The 23,196-nt window shown below is 33.4% G+C and overlaps 1 protein-coding gene across 6 annotated transcripts in view; it reads right to left on the bottom strand.

Moving 5' to 3' along the window:
- The window catches only part of EVI5 (ecotropic viral integration site 5), a 223,954-nt gene that overhangs the window by 47,735 nt on the left and 153,023 nt on the right, over nucleotides 1-23,196 (bottom strand). For all 6 annotated transcript variants that reach the window (XM_088791322.1, XM_019752853.3, XM_019752838.3 and 3 more), the window contains one exon: nucleotides 16,709-16,804. In XM_088791322.1, coding sequence (XP_088647448.1) covers nucleotides 16,709-16,804 — 96 coding nt within the window. The remainder of the gene's footprint in view (nucleotides 1-16,708; nucleotides 16,805-23,196) is intronic.

Genomic DNA, 23,196 nt, shown 5'->3' on the forward strand with positions numbered 1-23,196 from the left:
AATACTTTCCATGACCAGATAATTTGCTTAGAAGTTTTGGGTTCATTTTCAGAGAATTTAACCAGTTAACCCTTAGTCAATATAATAAGATTTGAGAATACAAAGCTCCCTAGATCATCAGGCAAATATCAAAGCATCTTGTCTATTATTTACGTCTTGCATAATTTTTCTCTAGCTTTTTACTTTTCAAAAATTTCAAACCTACAGAAGAGCTAAAATAATATAACAATACCCATATACCTGTCAGCTATACTCACCAATTACTATTTGCCACATTTGCTTTTGTTCTATTTATGTACATCTTCTGAACGATTTGAATGTAAATTAGATACGACATTTCACTACTCTATTATTTCAGCATATATCTCCTAAGAATAAGGAACTGTCTTACATAACCAAATGCCATTATAACACCTAAATGAATAATAAAGCCATAGTAACATTCATTGAACACATGGTTCCTATTCAAATGTCCTTAAAAGGGCCCAAAATGTTTATTACTGTCCAGAATCAACAGTTCATGGTTATATTTGGTTACATCTCTTTAGCCTCTTGTAATCTACAATAATATCTCTGCCTTGTTTTTCATGACATTGTTAATATTTTTGAAGAGTCGAAGTCTGTAATTGTGTATTATCCAAGTTGAAATAGAAAAATTTCCTATTCCAGCAAAACTCCAGGTAAAGCGTTATTTTTATTCCTTTTTTTCGAACTAAATAGGCAGTGGAGTAAAACTAATATAATATGTATTTAATGGTTGGTTGGATTAAGGGAGTAAGTATAGAACACAACGGCACAGAAATTTAAATATCTGAAGCCAAGACTCAGATAATTTATAGGAATAGCCTTAGAAGACAGCATTTTAAATATTATACTAGTAAATATTTATTTTGTTATTTAGATATTGTTGGTAAAAGATAAGCATCATAAACATCAGTTGTGTTTAACTTTTCAATCCTATGAGCTCCAAAGAACTCTCCCATGTTTGATATCACTTTAAACACACACAAGAAAGAGCCTTACAGCCTGTCATCTGTCTCTTTGCAAAAATATTCTATAAAGTAGGCACATGACTCTAAATTCTGGGAAAAGCACAGGGTTAGTCACAAAGAAATCTCTAAGAAAGAGAGGACGTGTCATAAAAGAAGGCATGAAACAGCCACGCATTAAGCTTCATCTTGCTCACTGAGGCAGTGCTCACAGAGGGAAACTGTAGCTGATAAAAATGTGATTCATCTTCTGGATAACTGGACTTGTGCTACTTTAATATCCTCATATTCCATGTTATGGGGGTTATCATCTCAGTGAAAGAGTCATCTGCACTTTCGCTTCTTGGCTTTGTTTTTTGTTTTTGATACCACAAAGTTAAAACTCCAAATAGGTGCCCTTGTGGAGCACCTATTTTTGCCTCACTTTTTCCCTACAAGGAAAGAATATATGGCAATATATCACGTTTACTAATAATAAACACTGTCATGCTAGGCTGAGTTAAGACCTTTCTGGAGTGGTGCCTTGGGATATGTAGATTTTTGAAGAATTAGTTTCTAAAAGCCCTTCTAGGTTTACATAAACATAGCTTCATCTTTTTGTCATTTTACTACCCATCACTGTTATTTACCGTGTTTCCCCGAAAATAAGACCTAACCGGACCCTCAGCTCTGATGTGTCTTTTGGAGCAAAAATTAATATAAGACCCGGTCTTATTTTAATATAAGACTTGGTAATAATATAATATAATAATATAATATAATATAATATAATATAATATAATATAATATAATATAATACCAGGTCTTATATAAGACTGGGTATAATATAATATAATACCAGGTATAATATAGTATAATACCAGGTATAATATAATATAATATAATATAATATAATATAATATAATATAATATAATTCCCAGTCTTATATAAGTCCAGGTCTTATATTAATTTTTGCTCCAAAAGACAAATTATAGATGATGGTCCAGCCAGGTCTTATTTTCGGGGAAACACGGTATCTAGATCTTCTCCCAGCTTGATGACAATTATGGTCTAGACCTATTATTCCCATACTCTGGATTCTTATCACTTCTTTCTCTTAGCAAGATTTTCTCTAGATTGATAAACTAATAATAAATCCTCTTTTTTGGCATGGCCTCTTTATCTGTGTATTGTCCTCATAGGTGGCTTGACCTAAGCACAGCCTGGCTCCAATAGCATTAGAAGATAAACAGACTCAGACGCTGGCTAACTTATCAGAGATCATCACATGGGCTAGCCAGGAAAAAGCCAGGGGTAGAAATCAGGTTTCACTCCTAGTCCCATATTTGTGAGATAAATCACAGCAGGATAATGTGCTAGCATTGTTTTTCTAAACACTGGTTGCTTATTTTATTTATGTATGTTTTTAACCACATATTTTCTTTAAATTTTTATTGGGGAATATTGGGGAACAGTGTGTTTTTCCAGGACCCATCAGCTCCAAGTCAAGTAGTTGTTTCAATCTAGTTGTGTGTGGAGGGCACAGCTCACAGTGGCCTATGTGGGGACTGAATCGACAACCTTGCTGTTAAGAGAACCCCGCTCTAACCAACTGAGCTAACCAGCCAGCCCTGGTTGGGATCTGTTTGAATGGTATTTCTTTCTCTTACTCTGCTCTAATAATATAAACCAAGCTGCTGTGCTATTTTTTCTGATCATCAGGCTTATGGTTAGGTGACTGTCCAGGTATTCCAAATGCTTTAATGATATGGGTTACTTATTATATTAACTCTCTTTCTACCATATTGAAAACTATTTTCTTTACCCTCCAAACTTAAGTTTGTTTTCACTTTTCTACAACCTGAGGAATAGTACAAGGAAAGGAAGAACCTATCTAAACCAGGGCTCCACTTATTCTTCTGCGATTTTGTTAAATATCTTGTATAACAATATTAGTGGGATGTATGTCAAAACCTAGGTTTTAGGATTTAGATCATTTCCCAAATTCAGTGTGTTGTCCTAGCACCGTCACTTTAGTTAAGATTCAGATGTTCATTTTCTAATCTCTTTCTCTGGGTTGTTCCTTCCAGAAGTTTCTACAGCTCCTCAGTCAGGAAATTAACATACTCATTTTCCTTTCCTCATATTTAGGATATGAATGAATCCTTGGGGGATTTTGCTGACTTACCTATACAGCCTTGTGAGTGGGACAGGAGAGGGAAGACAGTTGAGATTAGCAGCCAACCCCTGCTACGCCTCTCTACTGTAGAATAGTCTATTTCTTCCCTTAGCAGTCTCTTTTAAATTTTATTGCATTAGTTTATGATTTCTTTTCCTTCAGGCTGCTTTTAGTGGGAAAGCACTGCCTTAAAAAAACTATTATTTACTATTTTGTTAGATGGTCATGGTAGAAAATTAAGGGATCAGAGTCAGTCTATCTCTAGGGCAACATTTATCTAAATAAATGAATCTTTACATATAAAGTACTTAGAACCTGCTACCTGCTCTTATGGCAGAGAATAGCAAGCTCTCTTATACATGGCTGTTTTCTGCCCCCTAAAATTCATTCAGCAATTATTTTTTGAGCACCTGTTATATGCCAAGGTAAAAGGCATAATACAGCAGTAAATAAGACAAAGTTCTAATATAGTATATGTAGGCATGAATTAATTTTTAAAGTGAAGATAATTTCAGACACTGATCAGAGCCATTAATAATAAAAACATGATGATGAAATAGAGTGACAGTGTGAGGGGACTACTTTACAAAAGGGGTCAGGAAATAATATCTCTATGAGTTGGTGACTTTTAAGTTGAGATATAAATGATGAGAAGGAACCAGCCATAGGAAGACCAGAGAGCACAGTAGCCTAAATGCAGAAAAGAGCAAGAGCAAAAGCCTTAAGGTAGGAATGATCCTGATTCCAGAAACAAAAGGAGGCTGGTGTTGTAAAAGCATTCGCACGTCAGGGGGGTGTGGTCTATAACGCAGGCAGAGAAGGGGGCCGGAGCCAGACAACGGCGGGGGGGTGGGTGGGTAGGCGCCTCTAAGATCAGAGGAACGTGTGGCGTTTTTGCTGGGTTGACCACGTTTTCTTCGTTGCTATTTCTATATTTATTTGGAAGTTCTAGTTCTTATTTCCATTCCAGCAATAGTTACTTTAAAAAAATTAGAAAGGTAATCATGTAAAATCACATAGGATCAAAAGTGAAGTCCTACCCCTTAGTCTTTAGCACCAAACCCTTTACTCTTCCCAGAAGGTATACTGTAAACAGTCTTGACGGGAATCACAACAGACATTCCAATGTATTTAAATACATACATACATATATATATATATATATATATATATATATATATATATATATATATATGTATATGTATATGTATATGTATATGTATATATGTATATATATACACACATCTATATACACACACACACATCTGTAGACACATAATCCATACACATGCATACTTTTTAAACACACACAAATGGAGTTATGATATACATCCTGTCTATAATTTGTTTTTCTTATTTAATATGTCCTACAGATCTTTCCTTATTCTTTCTGAAAGATACAGACTATTCCTAGTATGGATTTACTATGATTTAAGCATTTTCCTACTGATGAGTAGTTACCAATGCTTTTAAATAATAAAAACAATGTGGGATTTATGCATCTATCTTCAGAAGTTACATAAAGAACACAAAATAAATCTAAAATAGAAAGAAGGAAATAATAAAAACAAGAACGGAAATAAAACAGAAAAAAATCTGTTCTGTTATTGTTTAAATTTGCATTGCTTACTAGCATTGTACTGGCCAGTAGTATTAGAAGTATGGGCTACTGGAAGTACCGTTACTTTCTTTCTTGAATGCTCTACAGATATCTAACATATCACCCAATTCTCAACTGAAACTTATAATTAGTTATTAAATTTTTATATAATAAGTTTAGAATAGGAAATCAGTACTGAATATACTTTGACATTTTTTAAGCCTGACAAATTAACTTAAAACATGGTTTACAAATAGACATCACACCCTTAAAGGAAATAACAGAAACAATTAGTAATCTCTCTGTGCTCTCTTCATAGAGATTTCAAAATAAATCTAAGGTTATACATAGGATGTGGGTTTTTCACTGGGAGTAGTATTACAGAAGGTTTGTGGTATTAGAAGGGTCATGACACAATGCAGGTTGCTTAGTCTCAAATGCAAGTGTAAAGCTTACTTTTAAAAACTATTTTAAATTATACCCAGAGATAAAAAATGTAACAAAAAGAGAGGTCATGCTACATAAAGAGACATCCAAGCTCTCTCTCCTTTAAAAGTTAAACTATTTGAGAGACCATAAAAAGGCAATACCTTGACTATTTTAAAGGTTGAAAAATAATACTTTTTTCAAGGCTATATTATGAAACTATGTTCAACGGTCACAGAGGCAACCATATTAACTTGCAGCAGGGGCCCAATTTCTAAATCCTAATTTGATATTTTCAATTCATATATTAATGCAAAATGTATTAGGAAAATTATAACTGCATATGAAATTATTTTAGAAGAAAACCCAATTATCTGAGTAAATCCGTGAAGTTTATAAGTAATCACTGTGATTAATCACCTTAACCTTACTGAAACATCAATAGCAACCTTCTAAGCTGTAGTAAGTAATTACTGATTTGTATTTTGCCCCAAGACAAATTAACTAGAATAGTAAATGTGGTAAATGATAGCCTCTCCATGACTTCAAGGTGACTCATTTGACACATCTAAAAACAAATCATACTCATATCATGTACTATTGGTAAGTTTCTGAAACAGTTTCCTGTAATTTAAAGTCATGGACAAAAAGGTTTGAATATACTTTATGTTTTAGTTAACTCGAAAAAATGAAAGCATATCTAAATATTTTTAAGAAAATAACAAAGTAAGTGAAAAAGTATGGAAAGGAGAAAATAAATCACATTGTTTTCTCAATGCTAAGACTGACTTAAATTCCTTTTCAGAAGATACACACACACACACACACACACACACACACACACACACACACACACTTAAAGTGATGTTTCTTATATGACCAGATAAATGCACACATGAAAAATGTGTAAAGATCCAAAAACTAGAAAATATTTTATAAATTATAGTTTAATTCCAAACAGATTAATTTTGTGACCAATACTTTAACTTCTATATAATTCCAGGGGTTCCTAAAAACCATGGAATTATATAAACTATTTTTTAAAATAGTTTTTTTTTAAAGAACAGTTTTAGATTTACGGAAAAATTGAGAAGCTAGAGAATTCCCTTTTACCCCTGAACTGTCTCCCTATTGTTAACATCTCCATTACTACCGTTTTCCCAGAAAATAAGACCTAGCTGGACAATCAGCTCTAATGCTGATTGCTGATTGGAGCAAACATTAATATAAGACCCGGTTTTATTTTACTATAATGTAAGACCAGGTCTTATATTAATGTTTGCTCCAAAAGATGTGTTAGAGCTGATTGTCCGGCTAGGTCTTATTTTCAGGGAAACACGGTATTAGCCACGTGTTACAGCTAAGCAACCAATACTGATACAGTTTTATCAACTGAATTCCACAGTTCATTCAGATTTCCTTAGTTTTTTAAAAAACTTAATGTTCTTTTTCTGTTCTAGGATCCAACGCAGGATACCACATTACATTTAATAGTTATGCTTCGTTAGGTTGCTCTTGGCTGTAATAATTTCTCAGACTGCAGTTTTTGATGACCTTGACAGCTTTGAGGAGTTCTTTGGCCAGGCAATTGGTGGGATGTCCCACTGTCAAAATTTGTCTGACATTTTCCTCACGGTAAGATTGGAGTTCTGCGTTACTGGAAGACCACAAAGGTCAAGTGCCAGTTTTATCACATCATATCATGGGTAGATACTCTTAATGTGATTTATTAACTGTTGATGTTGATCTTAATCACCTTAGTGAGGTAATGTCTGTCAGCTTTCTCCACTGTAAAGCTCCTCTTTTTCCTGCCTCTTCCTTACTGTACCCTTTGGAGGGAAGTCACTGTGCATAGCTCACACTTACAAAGTAGGATTTTATGCTTCCCCTCGTTGAGGGCAGAGTATTTGGACTATTACATAGAGATTTCTCTTTTCTCCCCCATTTATTAATTTATTCAATCATTGTTTATCAGTATGGACTCATGGATAGTATTTTAAACTTTGAGTTATAATCCACTACTACTTTAAAAATTGTTCCACCTTCGGCGATTGGGAGCTCTTTCAGATGGATCCTCTCTGTCCCTTTAACATACTTCTATTAAGGAAGAGTTTTGTTTTGTTTTTAGCACTTCTTTACTTCCTGGCATTACAAGATGCATCAGGCTCACCTTGTACGTTTCTTGTCCCAAGGAGACTTGGTTTCTCTTTTATTGGAAACGGTATTAGAAACCAATGTCTGCATGCTAGGTGTACAAAAACCAATTTTTAATAACACCAGGACAATCACTGATATTATGGTACTTCAGAGTCTAACCTTCCTTCACTAATTCTTGAGATGCTACAATGAGCTGTTTTGGGGTATCTGAATGATATCCTTCATTTCCAGATATAGCAATATCTTAAAAACCACTGGATACTTAATCCCTTTATATTTAAATGCATGCTAAAGTTGGATACCAAAGAATTATCTCTGAGCAGATTAGTTAAAAAAATTTTTTTACTGAATTTTATAATACCGAATGACTAGATAGCAAGCTGAGTAAAATATTCTACATACCTAATAACTTCCTTTGTTGAGAATTAGTGTTAAGACTAGATAAGATTACAGAGCAGCTATTTTTCTAATTTAAAAATGCTTAACATTTTGAGAAAATTCTTAAAGAAAAATGAAAAATATTTTAATATTTAAGTAAGTTGTTCAAAACAGAAATGATTGTGCTTCACGGGGGGGGGGGGGGGGGAATTTTCCAAAAAGAAGTTTGTTAGCCAAGAGTTGCATATAAACTACCCCCTGTTGTGAAAGTATTAACAAATTAGCTCAGGAAATTGGAAAGCACAAAATGATCACTGAGTTTTATGATAAACTTTATCTAATGTCATGGCAATGTAACATTATTAAAGTATATAATGTTTTAAAGTTCAATAGTAAAGATTTTATCACTTCCTCTCCATCTCTCTCAAAACTACATACTGATCTGGGCACACTGATTTAAACCTAACTCCCTCACTTTATGTCACAACAGAAGTTTGAGTGGGTGTTTTTAAGCCAAGAGTGGTTGGGGTATTGCCCATCTGAGGCATCCCTAGAGGTTATCGGCTGGGCAAACTAACAAAAGTGGGTAAAAGGGACTGGGTACCAGGAAAAGAAGAACACGTTGGATTTGAGTAGAACTAAACTGTTTTAAATGAAAAACTTTCCATTTATAACAAAGCAGAATTAATTTTATAGATGTGCTTAGCCCACAGCAGCTTTTACTATGGTTATGATAAACTAATATACTTATCTTTATAATAACCAAAATAGAAACTCAATCCCAGGTTAAATATCAGAAGGCTTAGTTTCAATTCCCATCTATTTTCTTCAACTAACTGAGCAAAATTAACTTTTCTGTGTTTTGTTCCATCACCTGGAAACTGGAGAGTTCTATTTAGTATTAATGTAAAAGTAAAGTCCTCAACTATCAAATAACATTTGGATCTCTATAATAAAGGTGGAAAATTCCACTTAGAGAAGGAGGAAACAATTTTTAACCACCATTTCCTTGCATGTAAATACTATGAATTCTTACAAGCACTGTTTTCTGAATCAAATTCAATTAAATATTTTTAATGGGTTAAATGTCATCTAACTGATCACTCGTATGCTCAAAACCCTCCAATGATTTTCCATCTTACTCAGAGAAAGGTTTAAATTCGTAGGCCCTATATAATCTGCCCTATTTACCTTTCAGACTTCCTCAACTTCCCCTCTTACTCCACTAAGGCTCCTGGCCTTAGGCCTTTTGCCCTAACTACTCCCTTACCAGGGAATTCTTCTCCCAAATCTGCATGCCTCACCTGCTTCAAATCTTTGTTTATATCCCCTTCTAATGAGCCCATCCTGAACACATTATTTAAAATAGCAATAGTACCCTATCCTCACCACCCCAAGCCTCTCCTTTTCCTACACTTTTTCCTCCATTGTATCCATCATCTTCTAAATTACACAGTACATAGGTCATTTATTTTGTTCATCTGACTTCTTCCTCTACCATTAAGCTTGATGAGGAAAGGGATTTTGTGTGTTTTGTTCACTAATTTTTCTAAAGTGTTTAGAATTGTAATTGGCACATAGTAGGTACTCCATAAATATCTGTTGAATTGAAACCAACACCCATTTAAATTCATAAGTTAATCTTCTTCGCATCTGGGCTTCTAAATGAGAATGATTAAAACAGTGTGAGAGGGTGTAAGAGAGGTCTATGCTAGAGGGTGTTAGAGGAGCAGAGACAACAAGGCCGGCTAAGGTGGCATCGTCAGGGAAGGCTAATACAGCAGATCAAACTTAAGATGACCTTGGAAATGATAAGGAAGATCCAAGTAGGAGAAAAGAAAACACAGAGTGAATCAGATGACAGATTTGAAGGATTCTTAGCTAGTTTATTGTTGCTCAAGTACAGGTGTATGCTGGGAAAAGTAGGAAATGAAGCTGGAAAGGGAGGCAAGAATCAGAGCAAGGAGGGTCTTGTGAGGAGAGTCAGAATTTGAATTTTGTCCTGAAAGCCACAGGAAGCTATTAAAAGATTTTAAGTGGTGAACAGGAACTAGTAGTAACTTTATGTAAAAAGCAGAGTTATAGGAGGCAGTTGATCTGCTATGAAAAAAAAAAATCCATAAAACTCCCATAACAGTATTTTTATTATTAAAGAAAAACCATTCCATTTTAATCCTGGAAAGAATTTAAGTTACACTGTGCGTTCTCATACAAACAACAAAATCCCGTTTTAAAATCTTCTCTATGCCTCAGTTTGCTGAACTATAATATGGGGATATTAACAATACTTATTATTATATGGTTGTTGAGAAGATTAAATAAGTGAATAGACTTAAGTGGCTAAGAATACTTCCTGGCATGTTTTAAGTAATCAATGATGCTAGCTATTAATGCTCTTAAATTTGTTATTAGTATCCTAGAAGAATTAAAGGTACAGTTAATTAATAAGGTCTTATATTCTCCCAAATTGGAAAATACATAAAAAATAAATAGGGCTTACAGTGGACAGAAATAAGCAAACTCAAATACACATTTTAGAAAAAACCAAAAAGCCAACACAATTCTTAATTTGATGCTATATAGGTATAATTCTGGCAAAGAGATAAACTCATTATCCAGGGTGAGTAAAAACTATCCTAAAAGAGTCAAAATACTTTCTGCACTTTCCAGTTTGGTTGTAACTTTTGGACTCCCCTACAACGTTGACTGTATATGAGCTGTTTTCTGGAGACTAGAATGCTTCACACATGCTCTCTCGTTTAATCCCGACAACTCTAAGGCTGATAACTGTAGGATTCTCAGTTTTAAATGAGTAAATAAAAAAATAAGTTAACTTGTCAAAGAAACAGTTTTAATAAGTGGTTTGACTTCAAAATCTATACTGTTAACCAATACAAAATCTCTAGCAATTGTAAGAAAACAAAAAGACAGAAAGCTGTGACCACAGAGTCATTCAGGATTCTAAAATCCTCTTGTTCCTCACAATAGTTGAATTTCTTAAAGCTTTTTATTCTGATCAGAGTATGTCATATTTATTTTTGCAAGCTACTTAAAGAAATTCCATTAGTCTGAGACATTCAACAAAATTAGCTTGTAAAGCATATGTGCAGATAGCAAGAAAAAATAAATTTCTCCTTTAAAAGATAACTGCCACTATCTTACATGTAATTAAAGCCATTAACACTGACAGCAAATGTATCTGAGATTACAGAGATTTAAATTCTATCCAGTGACATTTCAAAGAAGGGACCCAGGCTCAGTCACTCATTCTATATAATGATAAATGCAGTAAGGCTGAGTCTGAATTAATTTTATCCTTCCTAACCAGTAGGGACCTATTGATAAAAGAATGTATGTGAATTGATACATATGTGAATATAGTGATAATCTCTGAATTTTAAACATCTGAATACTCAAATTAAATACATTAAAAATCACTTATTGTAGAAATAACAGCAAATGAGTGAATTATTATATTAATTTAATTTCTTCAAATGAAAATATTTGAGTGATGGTTACATACCAGGCATTATATAACCAAACACTGAAGAATACAACAATTGAATAAGACAGGCAAAAATTCCTCTCTCGGGGTGGCCAGTTCACCCAGTGGTTAGAGCACCGTGCTCTTAACAACAAGGTTGCCAGTTTGATTGCCACATGGACCACTGTGAGCTGTGCCCTCCACAACTAGATTGAAACAACTACTTGACTTGAAACTAATAGGTCCTAGAAAAACACACTTAATAAAAAAAAAATTAAAATTCCTCTCTCATGGAGCTTTCATTCTGGTAGGGAATGTGAACAGCAACAAAAGAGATAATTTATGGCAAAAAATAATTGTTCTGAAGAAATATAAAGTGGCATAAGAGTATAATGATTAATAGGAATATTATTTTAGATAGAAATTTGGCCAAAGGAGCTTTATTTAAGAAAATAATAGAGACCTGAATGGAGAGGATTACATAGTATTTAAAATCATAACAGTAACTCTGAATTGTCAAAAAATATCAAAATGATACACATGGTATCATAATTTTTTATATTTAATGGAACCTTAGCATTCAACCCCTTAATTTTACAGGTGTATAATCTGCTCCAAACAAGCATTACAGAATGGTGACTAAAATCTATCAGTAAGTGTTCTGTTTGTGAAGGAAGAAACCTAGCTGATAACTTTTACAAACAGTTCTAGGAAAATGGCTAAAATTTGAAAGCTGCTACACTTAAAAAAGGTTAAATTCACTGTGAGACATTAATGTAAAATAGCTCCTCCACAGACAGGTGGAAAAAGCATTATTATAAGGAACGTTAAGTATACTACAGATACATATAGTTATCTCAGAAGAATAACATGGGGGAGATTATGAACTTTCAATCACAAAAGTGTCAAGCTGACTAAAGAATCTTTGAAAATTTAATAAACTTCAACCTCATAAGTCTATCTACCAGAGAATGCTGCAGTGTTATTAATGTGTTAAAAAATGGGTTATTTATTCATCTAATGTATTTCCACAACTAAATATGACATTTACAAAAGTATAATCTTCATAAGTACATTAGAAAAGAAGTCTTTCATTACATTACATAATAGTATAATTCATTAAATGAAGAGTTTGAAACATTTTATTCACAAGAGAGCAACAGCAATTGAAAGGGTTGGTCTGAAGAGATCTGAAGTATAAAAATGTTTAAGTTGAGCTCTCCCCCTAGTGGAACCTAAAAGTGATCTAAGATATTTCCTTGTCTAAGAATAACCTAAAATATATTATTCTTAGAATTGAAAAAACGAATTTCAGGTTTTAACAAAAGATCTATTTATGGATCTTAATCTGCATGCAACAAGTAAATAAATAAGTAAAAGTTGAATAATTAAAATGTTTACTGAAAACACATTTACTAAATGTATTGATAGCAAGCTAGCAAAGGAGAACTCAGTAAGCAGAAATACCTCAAAAGCAGAGTAGGGGACACACAAAAACACAGCAATTTATGAAGACATAGCAGTGTGCAGAATAGTACAGAACTTTGAAACAATGCAAAAATTTTGAAGAGAGTGTATGTGTGTGGAGGTGGGAAGTGAGGACGGGAAGTAATGGTGAAGGATAAAGCTAGAAATGCAGGTTTGAGCAGTAAGGTAAAGATAAACATTTTATACAAGGAGTGTTGATGTGATTTGGTAGGTAAAAGGCAGTCAATGAAAGTTTTTATATTTTAGAAAGATAACTTTGGTAGCTTTGCAGAAGAGCTGAGGCTGGAGAAAAGGAAATTGGATAGGAAATTACTCTGATAGTTGGGGGGTGGGTGAGATGAATTAAGGGAGTGGCAGGGGGAATAAAAAGGTTAGGAAAAATTCAATAAAAAGTTTCTGAAGTGATTAAAAGTACCTTTGATTTAGTTTTAGATGTATTGAGGACTTTTAACTTTTGAAGGAATTGCAGAGTTGGATAAGACTCTTTAATTTGAATTACTAAGAATTATCTGAAGGCAAATCTACAAGAGTAGGTGAGCAGGTAAAATGTTGGTAGAAATGTCAACTAGCACAAGCACTTTGTAAAATAATTTGGTATTATCTAGTAAAGTTGAAAATTTGCACACTCTTTGTAACAGCCTTGGTATATATGATATATAGTATAGGATAAGAAAAGTACAAGTGAAGTTCCTACTAGGTTGAAAAATTCAATAATAGATGATACCACTGATCAAGACTTGAGATACAAAAGAAGAAAAAAAATTTGGTTGGAATAGGAACACATTTGATTTTAAACATGTTAAACATGAAGTGTCTGTACAATTTCCAGGTGGAGCTGTCTACTACTGATTAAACCAATTCATCAAAAGACAATAAATTAAAAAAACAACAACCCAACAACAGAAGACAAGTTACAGAGTGAGAGAAGATATTTGCAAAACATAACATCAATATATAAAGAACTACACATCCATAAGAAAAAGACAACCCAACCCGATAGAAAAATACACACAAAAGATTTAACAGGCACTTTACAAAAGAGAAAATTCAAATGGCCAAATTCATTAGTAATCAGGTCAATGGAAATTAAAACCATGACGAAATATCATTACATACCGACCAGAATGGCACAATTAAAACCTCTGACACCACCAAGTGATGGGGGAGGATGTGGAACAAGAACTGTCATATGCTGCTGTTGGGAGTTTAATCTGATGCAAACGCTTTGGAAAATAAAGTTGAAGATTTACATGCTCTATGACCCAGCCATTCCACAGCTTGGTATATGTATTAGAGAAATCATGTATACGTGTAATCGGAATAGTGCACAAGATTGCTCATAATCACAGCACTGTTCATAGTAGTCCCAATCTGGAAATTCCCAAATGACAACTAATGTTAGAATGGACAAATACATTGTGATGTATTCATAAAATGGAACACGTACAATGATAAAAATGACGACTCTACTAAAATAATGTTGAATAAAGAAAGAAGAGACAAAAATGAAAATACTCAATATAACTACAAAATTCAGAAACAGGGAAAACCAAACTGTGTGGATCAGAGATGCATACAAAGATGACACAACAGTAAGGAGTTTTATGGTAATCACCATAAATTTTAGGACTACCATAAGAGTACCATAAAATTCAGGATAAGGAAGTAAGGTGTGATTGGGTAACTTCTGGGGTACAGGCAATATTCTCTATAGTGGTCATATATATTATAATTTTGCTTTGTTTACGAACTTCTCTGTATATTTTCTTAATTTTTTTAAAAAGGTTTGACAATTATTGGTTAGGGGAAACATGCTAGGGCTGGAGATACATATGTTAGGATTCATTGTTGTAAAGATGGTTCCTGAAGCCATGTAAGTGAGAACCTTCATTTGAATACTTTTTGAAAAACCAAAACTCTGTTTCTCAGAAGAATACAAACATTCAGAACTACATAATAGAAAAGACTGTAAACAACAGTTAAACAAGAAGAGAGTCAAAGTGAGTGGTGTTAGGAAAGGCACAGAAGGAGAGAATGCAAAGAGGATAAGTGGTCAATGACAAATGAGGTAAGCTCAAGCAGGACAAATACTGAAAAAATACCAATGAATTTGGCAATTAGGATTTCAGTGATCACTTATCCAAGTGCCATTTAATGCTAACATACTGCTATCGATAGTAAAAATTTCATGCTTTTTTCTATTTTTCAAAAAAGATGTTATTTTTTTGCAAACAAAACATGCATCTACCAAATGCTTCATTTTAATGAATATTTCAGAATCAACAAAAGATTTAAATCTTGCTAAGATATACAGAAATGTGGCAAAATTTTATAATTTTCTTGATGTTAGAAAAGTACAGAATAAACTAGAATTGCATATCATAGATAGCATGATTTAAATAGCTGATTACAAATATATTACATACGTCTGAAGTTTTTCTGAATTACGTGCTACTTTACAGGGAATATTATCAACAGAACATAAATACTTTTTTATAAACTTACACAAATCGTTAACATGTTGTAATTACTTTTGACTCAGATCAAAAGATGCAGTTATAATATAATATGTAAGTCTCATAAATTAACTGAATTTTGAATTGAAATTTAAGGACCATATGATTTTTCAGGTGGGAAAAAAAATTCTAGATGTTGCAGAGAAAACTATATTTATGGCTTGGAATAGAACACAATAAAAAACTGTGAAAGAAATAAGATTTTAAACACAATACTTTGCCCATATTGGAAATGTTATATTGTACAACAAGAAGTAGGACATAAGAAGTGATAAAACACATTTATTTTTAAAGCTTTGAAATTTCTTCAATAGCCTTGACAATATAGAAATATGATAAACTGTCATTCAAAAATGGACTTGGAGCACAGGCAACAAATGAAAAAATAGATAAGTTGGACTTCAAAAAAAATTAAAACTTTGGTGCACTGAAGGACCATAACAACAGAGCAAAAATGCAATCTATGGAGTAGGAAAAAATATTTGTAAACCATATATCTGATTAAGGTATTGACACTGAAAATACTATAAGGAACTTCTAAAACTCAAGAACAACCTGATAAAAAAAATGGGCAAAGGACTTGAATAGACATTTCTCTAAAGAAGATCACAAAAGGCAAATAAGCACATGGAAAAGATGCTCAACATCACTAATCATTAGGGAAACGCAAATCGAAACCACAATGAGATGCCACTTCACACCCATCAGGATGACTATTATAAAAAAAAGGAAACAGAAAATTAATAACTGTTGGTGAGGATGTGGAGAAATTGAGAAACTTGTGCACTGCTAGTGGGAAAATAATATGGTGCAGCTGCTGTGGAAAACAGTCTAACAACTCCTCAAAATTAAACATAGAATTACCACATGATCCCACTTATGGGTATATACCCCAAAGAAATAAATGAAAGCAGGGACTCAAGCAGACATTTGTACACCATAACCAAAAGGTGGGAACAACCCCAATGTTCATCAATGAATGAATGGATAAAAATAACATGGCATAAACAAACAATGGAATATTATTCAGCCTTAAAAAGGAAGGAAATTCTGACATATGGTACAACATGGATGAACCTTAATGACATTACGTTAAGTGAAGTAAGCCAGTCACAGAAAGACAAATACTGTACGATTTTAATTATATGAGGCACCTAATGTAGTCAGAGACAGAAAGTAGAATGGTAGTTTCCAGGGCCTGGCGGGGAGAGGGGAATGGGGAGTTGTTTAGTGGGTATTAGAGTTTCAGTTTTGCAAGATAAAAAGAGTTCTGCAGCCTGGCTGCACAACAATGTGAATGTACTTAACGTCATAGAACAGCACACTTTAAAATGGTGAATTTCATGTTATGTGTACTTTACCACAATAAAAAGAATGGAATTGGAAATGAATATGTTTTGAAAATAGAATCATAGTCGTTAGGATGACGATACAAGTCATTGTCCAGATGCAGAGGGAAGGGGAACCTACTGCATTATTTTCACATGTACTTTATTGTTTTCATATGGTACCTGGATTTCAAGCTCTGCAATGTGCTGTTGTAGTTCAGCCACAGCAGCTATGCTGTCGGCTTCCCGGAGTCTCACTGCCATCACTTCTTCCTTGTTCTAGGGAGGCAAACAGAACAAACCAATAATAAACCATATAACAAACCAAACAATAAATAAATAATAAAACATAAACACTTGTAACCTGTCTCAAAATTTAGAAAATAACAAATAAACGCATGATTAAATGAGAAAGCCATTATCTCCTGAATTTGATATGAAATGAAGAATATAAGAATAGCATTCCATTTTTAAATATTAAGAAATCCCACTTATATAAATAAATATTGCTCAAATTTTTAAAATTAAAAATTAAAATTATTAGTGATGGTGAAAGCTGTTAATTTTTTATGCAAGCACAATTATTGAGAACTTTCAAACACTTAAGTAACTGGGACAACAGACTAACAGAGAACATGGATACTAACAGAGTATGTTAGCTAGACAATATTTAAAAAATTATATTCTTTCTGAAGCAAAAATGTTAATGAATATATACATTATACTACAAAGAATAAAAATGAGATTATATCACAATTCTGCATAATATTTACCTCTACCACCACAAAATTTCACAAAGGAAAAACTCAAAAACCATATTCTACATCATCCATGCTAAATAATACTGATGCAGAAATAACAAAATATAAAGAAAATATGCTACAGAAAAATGGGGTATGCAAAAATATTTTGCTCCTCCACTTGTTTTTGCCAAATTGTTACATCCATAGCCACCTATGATTGAAACTGAGGAATAAGTGAAGTTTTGATGTGGACGCTGGTTAAGTAGTTTTGTTTGACACTGGTTAAGTATTTTTGTTTATGTTAGAAGATGAAAGTGAAATGAAGAAGACATGTTAGAATTTCACTCATTTGTCAATGATGTGAGCAAGTTTTTTGCTGATTCTGATAATAGTAATTAAATATGAGAGGAAAATTTCCTTAATATTTTGTGCTATTCACAATATAAAGGCTGAAGATACAACACACTTTTAAGCTTTAATCTGCATTATTAGTCTAGAGCAGGAGTCAAAAATTTTTCTTAAAGGGTTAGATAGTAAATGTTTTAGACTCAAGGGCCATACGGTCTATCAGAACTACTCTATCTGCCACTGGAGTGAAAGGGGCCGCAGACAGAATATAAATAAATAAACAAGGCTGTATTCCAATAAAGCTTTATTTACAAAAACAGGCAGCCAGGCAAGATTTGGGCAATAGGCTATAGTTTGCTAACTTCTGGTCTAGATAATTGATAAAACAATAAATCAAGCCCTGATAGTAGTTTGCTAATTTATGTGGTACAAATACTTCTACCATGGCTCCTTTTAAGCTGCCAACATAACATGACTGCAACACAGAGTTGGGAAGAAATGTCAGTAGCACACTGTTATATGGTATCCATCACACAGCTACAACAGGTATAAAGAACCTCAAAAATACAGGTATTGGTAAAATGCAAAGATAATTAGGAAATGGCAAAGTCTGAGTGTTTATTACCTTTGTTCTACCATAATTTGTTTTATTATGTTACATAACAGTTTTAATATGGCTGTTTAACAACCATGTCAATTCCTGAAAATTTAACAATTGGTTCTTGCAAGTCTTTACTAGTTGGCTCCAGCACACCAGTGTCTATGTTTAATAAAATTCAAATCTTGTCTTGTCCCTCCCTATTTTAAACACTTTAATAGCACTCCACAGATCTTGAGATAATGTTCCACGTCCTTATACTGGTGCCTGAGACTCTGTATTTGGCTCCTCATTTACTGCTCTAGCTTCATATCTTACCAGTATCCCTCACCTTGCTCCCCTCCAGCTAGAACGAACTTCTTTTAGTTTAAGCAACGTGTTTTTCTTTTTCACTTCTGCTCTTCACACATGCTATTCCGTTCGACTAGTGAAGTCTCTGTTGCCTTTCCTTGATTAACTTTTACATATCCTTAAGGTCTCAGCTGAATCATTCCTTAGTTGGCCTTCCTTGAACCATGACACTAACACTAAACTCCCATTAGTGTCCTATATGCCTCCTCAATCATAGTATTATTTAGACTGCATTGTAAGTGTGTGTTTACTTGTCTATAGTCTTTACTAAGAGAAAGCCCCTTGAGCACAGCTAGTGATCTCTCTAACAGCCAGCTTTGCAATCATGTGAGTGAGCCACCTAAAAAAAAAAACCTTACCTTCTAGCTTCAATTAAACCTTCGGATGGCTGCAGCCTCATGAGACTTAACCAGAATTACTTAGTTAAGCTGCTGCTAAATTTCTGACCCACAGAAACTCTGGGATATTCGTGCTTATTCCCATTTCAAGCCCCAAGGTTTTAGAGGTAATTTGTTAAATAGAAATAGCTACCTAATACATTTATACTCTACTAATTTTAGTTAACGTTGTATAAAAATTATATCAAGTACAAAAACAAAACTTTAGGTATTAAATTTCTCCCTAATCTTCCCCCCTCCAATCTAATCACCAAGTCTTATTTTTCTCTAGAAAAATAGATCTTGAACTCAAGTTTTTCTTTAGTTTCACTGCTAACTCCTGAGGCCATGCTAGCACCTCTGTCCTTTACTATTACTACCTAATGATCTCATATCAAATCTCTCCAACCCCACCTCAAGTGCATTTCCACACACAGAGGCATGTGGTTCTTTTAAGAAATAATTACAGTATTTGCTAGAGCAATATCCCCTAATAAATGCTAAAATTAGTTGCTGAAACTTGAAGGATATTTGCATAACCTGAAAATAGTCCCCACAAAATATTTAATTATTGTGGTGGTTTTAAGATATGTCCACCGATTCTTTGATACTCTTTCCTTCAGGATGTGTAGCTTAATGTTCCTGCCCCATCTTGGACCATGGTCTGAACTTAATACCTTGCTTGTAATGAACAGAGTCTGAAAGAGCTTTGAAAGCTGGCAGACACCAATTTAATCAAATGACCAAGATTAACAGCACTAGAAGTAATACATGTGAATACAGTATGCCCTCTGATATGATGTGCTGAGAACACACTTCATCTCTATATTCTTTCCTAAAATACTTCAGTATAAGCATGAGAAAACATCAGACAATTCCAAATTGAGAAATATTCTACAATATATCTGACCAGTAATTCTTCAATAGTCAATGTAATGAAAGACAAGAAAACACTGAGAAGAGAACAGACCAGAGAACACTGAGACATGATGGGAAAATCTTAATAAAGTCTGTAGTTCAGTAGTAACATTGTACCAACAATGTTAATTTCTTAGTATTGATAAATGTACTGTGGTTATATAAGGTGTTAACATTAGGAAGAGCTGATTAAAGGGTATGGTATATGGGAATTCTCTGTACTATCTTTGCCACTTTTCTTTAAATAGAAAATTATTTCAAAATCAAAAGCAAAAAATAAATCTGAAGCAAATACAGTAAAACACAAAAAAATCATATGTTGCCTTCCTACTTAAAACCTTTCATTGGCCTCCCACAGTACTTACAAGTAAAACCCGAACTCATTACCATGGGCTATAAAAATCTACATGGTAAGAGGTGGAGTCCCAGCCTACCTCCCTGGCTTTACTTCATTAAGCTTTTCATTATATGTGAGACTCAGCAACCAAGTTCTTTCCTGCTTTTGGGTCTTGAATTCTGTGACCCTTTTCATGCAGGGATCTTACCCTGGCTCTTCATAAGGCTGATTCTTACTCTTCAGGTCCCAGCTCTGATACCACCTTCTGCCACTCGATCTTAATTACCACTTCCCCTTAGCTCCCACTCTAAGTATATAATTAGTAATGATCTTATCTATTTTCTACTTATTGTCTCAGTAAACATTATGACCACCTTCTTCACTACTGTATCTCCAGTGCCTACAAGGGTAACTGACAAATAGAAGATGCTCAAATATCTGACAAATACGTAAGTAGATGCCATTATTCTTTGAAGCCTCATAATCTCACCTTCTCCCATCCCCATTTGAGAATCACCGTCCTAGAATTTATGAATTACATCTATTTAAAATGAAAAGATTTGCCTACACACTTTGTAAGTAACATGATGAAGAAACAGGCACTGTCATGGCCTGCTGGTTAAAGTACAAAATGCTATAACCCTAAGGAGAGTAATTTGACAAAACCTATTAAGAGTACAAATGTATTTACCCATTGACCAAACAATAAAATTTACAGGAATTTATCCTTTAGGGATGTGTAGATAGACTTCCATCAATCTGAAATTATTTATGTACAAGATTATTCACTATACTCTGTTTATAGCAGCAAAACACTGGGAACAACCCATGTGCCTAACAATAAAGGCCTAGTTAAGAGTTAAGTGTACTATCGTACATCCATGCAATGAAAAACAATGTACCTTAGAAACTAATGAGAAGGCTCTTCAAGCACTGATATGTACAGCTCTACAAAACATGACAAAAAAAGCAAAAAGCAGAACACAGAGCGTGCTAATTTTCATGTAAAAAAGTGAGAAGAAAAATTATGGACTTTTACTTGCTACTACCTGCCTAAAAGAAACTCTAAAATGACATTTCAGTAAATAATAAAAGCGTTACCTGGGGAAAAAATAAAAGAAGGGGTATGTGGTAGGGCCAGGAAGAGAATGAGATAGAAGGGAACAGATGTGTTATAATAGTACCGTGTTTCCCCAAAAATAAGATCTAGCTGGACAATCAGCTCTAATGCGTCTTTTGGAGCAAAAATCAATATAAGACCCAGGTCTTATTTTACTGTAATATAAGACCGGTCTTATGTAATATACGGTAATATAACATAATATAATATAACAATACAATATAATAAATATAATATAATACGGGTCTTACATTAATTTTTGCCCCAAAAGATGCATTAGCGCTGACTTGCCGGGTAGGTGTTATTTTGGGGAGACAGGGTAGTATTATAATCATAGTAAAATACCTTGACTGACTTTCCTTACTTAACATTATTTATTACATAATTTTACAGGTTTGTATATCAATTAGCATACTTTTCCTCATGAATATATATGTCTGTATGTAGAACTAGAGAATATAAAATCTTTCTTCAAATTTAGATTTATGTAGAAAAACCCACAATCGCATTACTGAAATCTTGGGGGTCAGGTGTGCTATGGAATTTCAGATTTTTTAGATTTTAGAAAAGTCATAAGGTGCATAAATCATGTATTAGTCTTATCCAGTGGGATGTGAGGCGGCATCCATAATGAAACAGTACGCTCAATGCTCAATACACTGAAGCAGTGAAGGATAAATACCCATACCAAGTGGGATAAATAAAAATGATAAATGGCCATATATCAATTCAAATCAGGTTTTGCTTCCAAATGAATTTGTGTAATATTTATGAAAAGAAACCTTTGGGTTTCTTATGTTTGGGGTTTTCATATTGGGAATCAAGACTTGTACTATTTCATTGTTAAGGGGGGCATTCGAATTCAGATACAGAGGGAAAATAACGTTAATATTAAAAAAGTATCATGACATTTTCCATAAATGAAAAATAAAATGAACTTTAATGATTACTTACCAACAAATCATAAACTATAATCATATAAAACTAAATAAAAATGAACCAGATTTATATAATTGAAGGACTGGCTTTCTTGAAAAAGTTAGGTTTGTTCTTGAATTATTCCAATATAACAAGGTAAAACACATACTCTTAACCAGAATACACTAGGTGCTACAGTGACAATTAACACATTGTTCATTCTTGAAATCTGCAAACAGCATTATAAAAGATTGAATGAATCAATATACAGCTTAAACACAGGGGAGATATCAGAGTCAACATCTGTAACGTACTTCACAGCAGTATTAATGAACAATTAAAAATTTTTTAAAATCTCAAAACAGTTCTTAAAATTCTCTAAAATTCTGAATCGGAGCCCATTGCTTAAATTAAAAAAAACATAATATTTTCATCAGCAAACTCCCCAAATATTTATTTCCAAAGAACATTTTTACTTTAATGAAAAGGTGCTAAGGCATTTGAGGAGCAATATTAAATCTAGTAACAGTGTTAAGTGAAAACTTACACCAATAATGAAAAAGACTAAATTTAGTTCTTTATTAAAAATAAGCCAGCACAGACAATACAGAACCATAAAAACCTAATCAGATATTAGTACAACAAATCAAATTGATATGACTTCATGCCACATCATTTTATTTCTAAATTGGTCTAGTCATATCCTTTAAGAGGGACTACTTGATATGACTTCATGCCACATCATTTTATTTCTAAATTGGTCTAGTCATATCCTTTAAGAGGGACTACTCTTAAGTTAGTACAAATTTCAGTACTGCCTACAGATTTCTGTCAGTGTAAATTGTAACAGCCATGCATATTTATTAGGATGTAATTTCATCTCTGGATTTCAGTGACACTGATAAACCACTCAAGCTTCACTCTTGGTTTTTAATGACACCAGAACAAGTTGATGGAATTA

Source organism: Rhinolophus sinicus, chromosome 14 (assembly GCF_057876585.1).
Source record: "Rhinolophus sinicus isolate RSI-liver-muscle chromosome 14, RSI-T2T, whole genome shotgun sequence".
NCBI classification, from domain to species: domain Eukaryota; kingdom Metazoa; phylum Chordata; class Mammalia; order Chiroptera; family Rhinolophidae; genus Rhinolophus; species Rhinolophus sinicus.